Source organism: Choristoneura fumiferana, chromosome 21, assembly GCF_025370935.1.
Source record: "Choristoneura fumiferana chromosome 21, NRCan_CFum_1, whole genome shotgun sequence".
Taxonomy (NCBI): Eukaryota; Metazoa; Arthropoda; class Insecta; order Lepidoptera; family Tortricidae; genus Choristoneura; species Choristoneura fumiferana.
Window position 1 is genome coordinate 2,330,859 of NC_133492.1, and position 9,938 is coordinate 2,340,796.

The following is a 9,938-nucleotide window of genomic DNA, read 5'->3' on the forward strand; positions in this document are numbered from 1 at the left end:
CCTATTTCTTAAAGCACGCAAACACAACAAAAATCCTTAAAATACTGAGGTCTTGAACCCTTCAACTATCCGTGCTACGGTTGTTTAGCAAAATTTGAGGATTTAGATTACAAAATACATTTTTTTTGCCGAAAATTAAAGTCACAACAATCACGCTTTTATAAATGTAACTTGAACAGTTTTCGCAAAAAAAGGCCACTGACAGTGACAGCAGACACTGACAAATTATAAAATTGCATTCTTGCGAGCTTGCGGGAAATCAGCATCTTTCCTTGTTTGTTTTACCTTTACCTAAAGCGACCGGTTGCCATTAAGCTTGTTTGTTTTGATTAACTCAGTTAAAAACATAAAGATACGCACACTAGTTTGTTCAAGCCAGAACTTTAAGCGATGAAGTATGCATCGCTATCATTTCTGTTATACTTTTCATTGATGTTAACTTCGGCTTTATGTAAAATTTATGCTTGCAGGTTGACCGTCGACGGCTTATTGGTATATTTCCCTTATGATTACATTTATCCAGAGCAGTATGCGTATATGTTGGAGTTAAAACGCGCATTAGACGCAAAGGTATGTTTATAACTTGAAATAAAACTAACTAATAATTGTAAATAAATACTAACCATATTGAGGTTATGTTGTTTAAATTTGTTTTTATTTATAGGGTCATGGATTACTTGAAATGCCATCTGGGACGGGCAAAACTATTTCGCTGCTGTCTTTAATCGTTGCGTATATGATACAGAATCCACACCATGTAAGGTAATTATCAAACAAATAAAAAATGGATTCTAACTACACCCGGGTGTTAAGGTTACATGTATGTCGCCTTCCACAAACCACTGCCTTTCAATTTATACTTTTATACATCATGTTATTTTGATTTCCATTAACTTTATGGGATCGTTCTACAGGTGAAATGAAACTAATTTCTCTAAGAAACTAGTGGCCTCTCTTTTACTGTTTTAACCTCGTGTGGCCCAATGTGCAATAGAATGTACACAATAAGTTCAAGGGAATTAGGAATCTATGACAATGTAACAAAGTAAAAATTCTTTTGTTTTTCTATTGTTTTCACCATGGCAGTTTGACTTTATTCTCATAAAATTAGATTCTAATTGCTTTGTCAATTTTTTTTTCAAAATATTTATATGGTGGGCTTCAGGAGGTTATATATAATCAAGAATAAAATTAATTTATTATTAGTTAGTTTCTCTCAATGACCTGAGGTATCTGTCAAAGTTAACAGAAATCAATGTAAACATGGTGTATATATGCATTAAAAAGATTGATTGCAAAAAAAAAATTGCTGTACAATTTATAGAATTTTGTGGATTAAGATAATGTCCCTGATGAACTTGTGCTGTGGTTTATAATGATCATTTTATAAATCAAATAAAACAATTATTTCACAGAAAGTTAATCTACTGCTCTCGCACAGTGCCGGAGATAGAGAAAGTGCTTGAGGAGCTAAAGAACTTGATCAATTATTACGAGCAGCATCAGGGCGAGAAGCCCAGTCTCGTCGGGGTCGTGCTCAGCTCGCGGAAGAACCTGTGCATACATCCTGAGGTGCGGGGCCATGATAAGAGTACATGAAGCATAACTTAATCTTGAGTTGTCCGGTATCGGAAGATGCAGTACGAATTTACAGGTTCATCAAGCACTCCTTTGCAGCCAGATAATCTGGACATTGCAATAGAAGTGTTTGATGAATGTGGCCATCAAGTCTTTCAATGAGGCTGCCATAGTCACACAGCTGCACTTAAGCCTAAAAAAAAAAAGAAAAAAAACGTATTACAAGAGAGTTTAAGATACAAACAATAGTTATTCAATACAACACAAGACACAATTTATGTGGCCAAGTTATGCGGGGGTCCGTATCAATAAACTAAAACAATTACTTTGCTCACCCGCAACCTTATAATAGCTTTACTTATACAAGAAAAGTGTGGTCATGCAGTTCCTCTACCTTCACACTAAGAGCACACACACACAAAATACTAACAGTACCGCCGACGGCTCAGCGCTGTATATTTTCATGCGGCAGCAATGCATTGCACTCGGGCATCTCGTTTTGGTTTGTGAAGCTTTTACACACATTATCTAACAAAATATGTGTTCCTTTCAGGTGTCAAGAGAAAGAGAGGGTAAATTAGTGGATGGCAGATGTCACTCGTTAACAGCCAGTTATATACGGGAGAAGCACGAGCGGAACCCAGAAGTTCCTATATGTAAGCTTTCATCCAATGCTAGATTACAATTATATTGGCGCTAAACTCTGTTAGTCTGAAGAATTTTCTTATAATATTAAGTTTCTATTAAAAAAAACATTCTTAATACAAGCTTTTTTGCTGACTGTACTTTTTGTTGACTGTACTTGCATTGTCATCTAAACTGCATATCTGTACCAAATTTCAAGTCGGTACTATTAATCATTGAGGAGCTCCCTCCTGCGGAGACGATCCTGGCAGGACCACCAAGAAGTCACTACTAGATCGTTGTATTGTCACGAAATTTACATAAGTATGCCAAATTTAAAGTCAGACCGCTGTTGAAAAGTTGAAAGTTGGTCAAATTTCGCTTCCAAGATTTGACCCAAACAAATAAATAAACAGGCCAAGCTAAAGAAAACCTTGTAAAAATAGATGAAGCCTACAGGTAATAAGAGCGAAAAAGATCTCGATGGCCGAACTGATAGCCAATCAATGTCTTTTTCACTCGCTTTATGTATTGTGTGTATGTAACTTTTTGATTGGCTTAAACAGATTCCGCAACAATTAACGTGTAGAGTACACTTATAGTTTTCCCACTAGTAGACACAGGCTTCCTCTTAGAGTGGGCTGTAGCTCCCACGCGGGTCACTGCAAATCGGAAACTTTACACAAACATTTTCACGAACCAATTGGTAGTTCTACTTCTATTCTTATTACAGCCACATGAATAGTGCCTGTAAAAGTTATAAAAAAGTAAATAATCTCCAGGTCAGTTCTACGAGGGCTTCAGCCGCGAGGGCAAGGAGTCGATGCTGCCTTACGGCGTGTACACTATGGATGACCTCAAGCAGTATGGCGCCGACCGCAACTGGTGCCCTTACTTCCTGTCGCGATTTGCGGTTGGTCTTTTTTATTCCATATTTCTCTGCTAACTCAGTAAATTAAACTTGTTGGAAATACCTGTGCATCTCGATTTCTGTTCACACATCCGGACGACATAAATATATGTAACATCCAGAAGCATGTAAGATGGGAGCACTATTTCTAAGGCGGATTTTACCATGCCTATATTATCATGTGGGTTTTGTATCATATTATTGTACTTACAATGATTTTTTTTTTTTTCACGGGACAATTCACACCAATTGACCTAGTCCCAAAGTAAGCTTAGCAAAGCTTGTGTTATGGGTACTAAGCAACAGATAAACATAATTAAATAGATAGTAAAGACCCGAGAACAAACATTCGTATTTTCATACAAATATCTGCCCCGACACGGGAATCGAACCCGGGACCTCAAGCTTCGCAGTCAGGTTCTCTAACCACTAGGCCATCTGGTCGTCAAAAGAAATTGAAAAATATTTTCACGCTTCTTTCTAAATCAGGGGTCGCCAAACTACGGCCCGCGAGCCCCTCTAATCCGGCCCGCGGAAAGAAATCGAGAGAGTTCTATAAGACCCGTCACTGGTAATTTGTCATAATCATAGATAGCCACTCATGAACATAATCAACACCAAGTGCCTTATGCGTTACTTGTATCTAGGTACCCTCTGAAGACTAAGGGGCTGTTTCACCATCCATTGATTAATGTTAACTGAAGGTTGAATGTGATGCCGTCTCCGTATATTCGAACAAAACAAATAGAGATGGCATCACACTTAACCGTCAGTTAACACTAATCAATGGATGGTGAACCAGCCCCTAAGTCTACTTAACTAATGTATTACCCCCATGACCAGCCAAAGTGACACGAATTTACATTAAGTGCAGAGTGGCCCTTGAGTCAAAAAGTTTGAAGACCCCTGATCTAAATTGTTATCTTTTACGGTCAAAAAAAGTTGGTGCGCGGGGCCTGTAGTATTTTTTACTATTGCTACTTGGCTAATCCGCCACTGAAAGACTTAGATAGTTGGGTGATTATTCCCGCTTTTCATCCGCCCCATTTTTCTGGTTATATTTTTTACCCGTGTGGTGTCGGGTTAGAATAACACTTCTCCATTTCTTCCATGGATGTCGTAAGAGGCGACTGAGGATATAGGTTAGGGTATACTGTAGGCGACAGGCTAGCAACCTGTCACTATTGTACCGTTTTTGTCAAACTTAAAACCTAAAATTGCTAAAAGTGGCTCCGAAGCGGTAATGTTTCGTGTGCTCTGCCTACCCCATTTGGGAATACAGGCGTGATTTTTATGTATGTATGTATTTTTTACGATTCAGCTGTCGATTTTGATGTCGTTTTCAATTGTTTGTTAGAGTTCCTGTATTTCTATCAAATAACTAAAAAAAATTGTATCAAAATGTTCGCCCATTTTTACAGGAAAGTGTCCAGAAACGACGGTTGTAACGCTAGAATAGTCGCCCAATTTTCGTTCCCACAGATAATCCACGCCGAAATAGTCGTGTACTCATACCACTACCTGCTCGACCCGAAGATAGCCGAAGTGGTGTCGAAGGAGCTCCAGAAAGAGGCCGTCGTCGTGTTCGACGAGGCCCACAACATTGACAACGTCTGCATCGACTCGCTCAGCGTCAAGATCACAAGGCGGACTATTGATAAAAGCATCAATGCGCTGTCCAGCTTGGAGAAGACTGTGGCCCAGTAAGTTACTGTTTCATTTTTAATACAAGCTTTTTTTGCTGACTGTACTTTTTGTTAACTGTACTTGTATTGTCACCCGAACTACGTTTGCATGCCAAATTTCAAGTCGATGCCATTAACCCCGAAGATCATGTTTTTCGAGCTGATCGTTCCGTTGTGGTGTAGGATCCGCGAAGAGGACGCGGCGCGACTGACGGCGGAGTACGAACAGATGGTGGAAGGGCTGAGGGAGGCGCAGGTCGCCCGGGAGACCGACATGATACTGGGGAACCCGATACTGCCTGACGAAGTGCTCAACGGTAAGATTAGCCTGACACATCATCAGGCGCGGCTAACAGCGGAGTGCAAACAGATGGTGGAAGGACTGAGGGAGGCGCAGGTCGCCCGGGAGACCGACATGATACTGGGGAACCCGATACTGCCTGACGAAGTGCTCAACGGTAAGATTAGCCTGACACATAATCAGGCGCGGCTAACAGCGGAGTGCAAACAGATGTGGAAGGACTGAGGAGGCGCAGGTCGCCCGGGAGACCGACATGATACTGGGAACCCGATACTGCCTGACGAAGTGCTCAACGGTAAGATTAGCCTGACACATCATCAGGCGCGGCTAACAGCGGAGTGCAAACAGATGGTGGAAGGACTGAGGGAGGCGCAGGTCGCCCGGGAGACCGACATGATACTGGGGAACCCGATACTGCCTGACGAAGTGCTCAACGGTAAGATTAGCCTGACACATCATCAGGCGCGGCTAACAGCGGAGTGCAAACAGATGGTGGAAGACTGAGGGAGGCGCAGGTCGCCCGGGAGACCGACATGATACTGGGGAACCCGATACTGCCTGACGAAGTGCTCAACGGTAAGATTAGCCTGACACATCATCAGGCGCGGCTAACAGCGGAGTGCAAACAGATGGTAGAAGACTGAGGGAGGCGCAGGTCGCCGGGAGACCGACATGATACTGGGAACCCGATACTGCCTGACGAAGTGCTCAACGGTAAGATTAGCCTGACACATTATCAGGCGCGGCTAACAGCGGAGTGCAAACAGATGGTGGAAGGACTGAGGGAGGCGCAGGTCGCCCGGGAGACCGACATGATACTGGGGAACCCGATACTGCCTGACGAAGTGCTCAACGGTAAGATTAGCCTGACACATCATCAGGCGCGGCTAACAGCGGAGTGCGAACACTTGTCAAGGGATTGAGGGAGGATTTTTTTTACATAAAACTGATCGTGATTGACTTCAATGTCACTTAGTCTAGCTAGAGACATCTACGCACCCGTATACAGGGTGGAAAGTTGTGATGGGGCAGCAATACTGGGTTATGACACTAACTTTAAAATCTTCCGTTTTTAGTTGTCTACATACTGTTTAATTTTCTTTAAGCATAAAGGATTCATGTTCGTTAAAAAACAACATGAGAAAGTTTCACTTTGGGGTGACACTCTTTCTCGGCCCGAATAACACCGACATGGAAATACCGGCCCTGTTTTTTGGGTACACGCCCATAGAAACTGACAGGAGCTTCTATGGGCGTGTACACGAAAAACTGGGTCGGTATTTCCATGACGGTGTTATCCGGGCCGGGGAAGAGTGTCACCCTCACTTTGCAAATTAGTACCCTACGAACTGTATGGAAAAAGTTTTCTTGATTTGTGGGTGTTCTAGTACTCTAACCTTAGTTGGTCTCAAAGAGTGTTTTAATCCTTGATAGAAATGGGACCGATTGGAATTAAAAAAAAAATGACATCACTCTAAAAGTTAGTAAAGGTCTCCTAAGAGCATTTTCGCGTAGCAGCAAGGGATCTAGTAGCTGCCCTTGCTGTCCCATCTCAACTTTCCACCCTGTATAACTTAAATGAATGAAGACCATAATGTAATTTTGTTACTCACTTTTAGTTTTTAGTTACCTAATGAAATTTTTGTTGGAGAATATCTGGGATAATGACAATTTAATAAAATCTCGAAATAGTGAATATTACGCAAAAGTCTGCGCAGGAGGCGACACAAGCACAAACCCACATGACACCGTCAGTTCTTTTTATAGTTTGTCGCCATGACGGATCATAACATAAAATATAACAAAAATAACTTGCATGATATTCACGTTGACAGTAACGATAGAGCTGTTTCCAAAGAAATATTTAGATATAGAAATAGCATGATGTTATGTACGGCATCTTACGGACATTAAAAAGACATTCCGTTAAAAAAACTGTTTGCGGTTTGTGCTTGTGCTGCATTCTAACGGCTGGAAATGGCAGTAATATTCCCTATTTCAGTTCTATTTAAAAAAATAATGGTTCACACGACCAAAGCCACTGGTAAAGCCTAGTGTGGTTATACAAGAAAATAGGATGTGAGTGTAAATAGTTATTTGTGTCACAAGGGAGCAAAATGGTGTATTTACGGCGAGGGCGTACATTGAATCCAGAATGTAGCGAAGGATTATAAATAAGAATCCTGAGCGTAATGAGGGATTCAAGTGTTAACGCCCAAGATGAAAATAATTTTGCTCCTGAGTGGCTCATACAATTTTTCACACCGAGCATTAATAAACTTGAAAAAAATATTTCTAAATATTATTAAAGAACAACCAGCATAAAAAATGGCGTGGCTTTACAATTATCAACTTCAAAAAATGGCATTTGCAATAAAACACTTAGAAAAGCTTTGAACAGAAAAGTTGCACTTTGCTCCCTCTCGCCAGGGAGGAAAAGTTACTTTTCTGAAGGAGAGGTCTGAAAAGTTAATTATATTCGTGTCTGTTCGTGTTGCAGAGGTGGTCCCGGGCAACATCCGCAACGCGGAGCACTTCCTGGGGTTCATGCGGCGCTTCATCGAATACCTCAAGACGAGGCTGCGCGCGCAACACGTCGTGCAGGAGTCCCCCGCCGGTAACACTCTTTTCTCAAAAATGTCCATAAAAGTTGACATTATTCTTTACATATCAGAAGGTGAAGTGCATAGTTTATGGTCAGCGAAAAATTAAAAAGTTAAAAAGATTGCAGGCGCGCTAGCTCCACAATAATGAATTAGCGCGCCTGCAATCAGTCACTTTTTTTTTTAGTTAAAAAGGCCATGGAAATGTTGGCACAAGTCTATACAGCAAGTCTAATGGCCGGTATCAGATATTTTGTGAACTCCGGACTTTTTCTATTGGGTCTGAAATAGCTTGTGGTGTTTTCGGTGGAAAAATACACCTGCAGTTTATTTTTAATTAAAAAAGGCGGGAAAGCATAAGAAAAATATTGGAATAAATTAAATTTTATAATATATTTCGAGAAAGTTTATTCTATTTAGAATTATTCACCATTTTGAGAAAAGCTTTATATTAGTCTCGGCTGGAATAGCAATTGCTGGCTTCGTATTAGTTAAACGGACTCGCAAGCTCGTCCGTTTAATACTCATACTCAGCCAGCAATTGCCTACTTCCAGGCCACGACAATAATCTACTATTAACTTAAGAGTTACATTCTTGTCGGTGGAGCATCTTCCACTCATAAATAAATATCACGGGACTATTCACATCAATTGATCTATTCCCAAAGCAAGCTTAGCAAAGCTTGTGTTATGGGTACTAAGCAACGGATAAATATAATTATATAGATATAAATACATATTAAACACCCAAGACCCGAGAACAAATATTCGTATTTTTCATACAAATATCTGCTTCGTAGTCAGGTTCTCTAACCAGTAGGCCATCTGGTCGTCATGTCCTCATCCCTTCTATGAACCATCCTCTTGACTTCTTGGTACGACGCGACGCCGACTCTCTCCCTTAACCCTTACAAAGTTAGAGGCGATTTAGCGACCACATTTTATTTTTATTTTATTTACTTATTTATTTTAGGGATGATAAACAATTGTACATAATATATTACAGTGTAAGTTAAGAAGTAAGTTAAGACCACATGCGTTGAGTTGGAAATTCAATGTTATTGTGTAAGTTATAAGTTACAATATCCATTTGTAATTATTGAAAATATTAATACTATAATTATTTAAAAACATCCTTTGTCAGGTATGTATTCGATAGCTGCTTTTGATTCTGTGGTAGTATGCTCCAATAAATGGGGTCTTACTCGTATTAAGGGTCCCACTGAGCGCATCCCAGATGCCAAAGGATTTAGACACACACACACACATCTTACACACATTAGTTTTTATTTGATTTTAATTAATTTTTCGTTATTTTAAAAAGGTTTTCAAAATAGCATTTCGATAATATTGGCACCCAAATGTATATTAACATACCTACAACATGATAACACCAGACATCTGAAGGTCGGAGGCCTGGTGACCTGACTGACACACACGGCCCTCCTAGTGCGGGCACCAGTCTCCTCCACGCGAGTCTTTGTCTTTTGTGATTTTATTGGGACTGTTATTTGTAATTACCTACTTCATCATCATCATCCCAGCCTATATACGTCCCACTGCTGGGCACAGGCCTCCTCTCAGAACAAGAGGGCTTGGCCATATTCCACGCGGCCCAGTGCGGATTGGGAACTTCACACGCACCATTGAATTGCTTCGCAGGTTTGTGCAGGTTCCTCACGATGTTTTCCTTCACCGCAAAGGCGTGGTAAATTTCAAATGTAATTCCGCACATGAATTTCGAAAAACTCAGAGGTGCGAGCCGGGGTTTGAACCCACGACCCTCTGTTTGAGAGGCGATAGGTCAAACCACTAGGCCACCACGGCTTATATACCTACTACCTAATTACCTACTTGGTGGTGGAGAAAACAATAAAGGATTATTATTATTATATTATTTAGAACGTCTATGCAATACTAATGTCACAGTTTTTACCAAAATCTTATTTTGGTCAGGTTTCCTAAAAGACGTGGCGTCCCGCGTGTGCATCGAACGCAAGCCGCTCCGCTTCTGCGCGTCGCGGCTGTCCTCCCTCCTCCGCACGCTGGAGGTCGCCGACCCCGCTCAGCTGGGCGCGCTCACGCTTGTCGCTCACCTCGCCACTCTCGTCGCCACCTACACCAAAGGGTTCATCGTGATCATAGAGCCCTTTGATGATAAGACGCCGACGGTGTCTAACCCGATATTGCATTTTTCGTAAGTACTTATTTATTAGCTATCAGGACGCGGTCACCCG

The 9,938-nt window shown here is 41.2% G+C and overlaps 1 protein-coding gene across 1 annotated transcript in view; it reads left to right on the top strand.

Moving 5' to 3' along the window:
- Positions 1 to 223: 223 nt before the first annotated feature.
- The window catches only part of Xpd (general transcription and DNA repair factor IIH helicase subunit Xpd), a gene marked incomplete in the record, with an annotated part of 20,744 nt that continues 11,029 nt past the window's right edge, over positions 224 to 9,938 (top strand). The window contains 10 exon segments of the mRNA XM_074104364.1: positions 224 to 395; positions 471 to 570; positions 665 to 762; positions 1,416 to 1,572; positions 2,132 to 2,234; positions 2,985 to 3,115; positions 4,595 to 4,815; positions 4,981 to 5,114; positions 7,599 to 7,715; positions 9,658 to 9,898. Coding sequence (XP_073960465.1) covers positions 391 to 395; positions 471 to 570; positions 665 to 762; positions 1,416 to 1,572; positions 2,132 to 2,234; positions 2,985 to 3,115; positions 4,595 to 4,815; positions 4,981 to 5,114; positions 7,599 to 7,715; positions 9,658 to 9,898 — 1,307 coding nt within the window.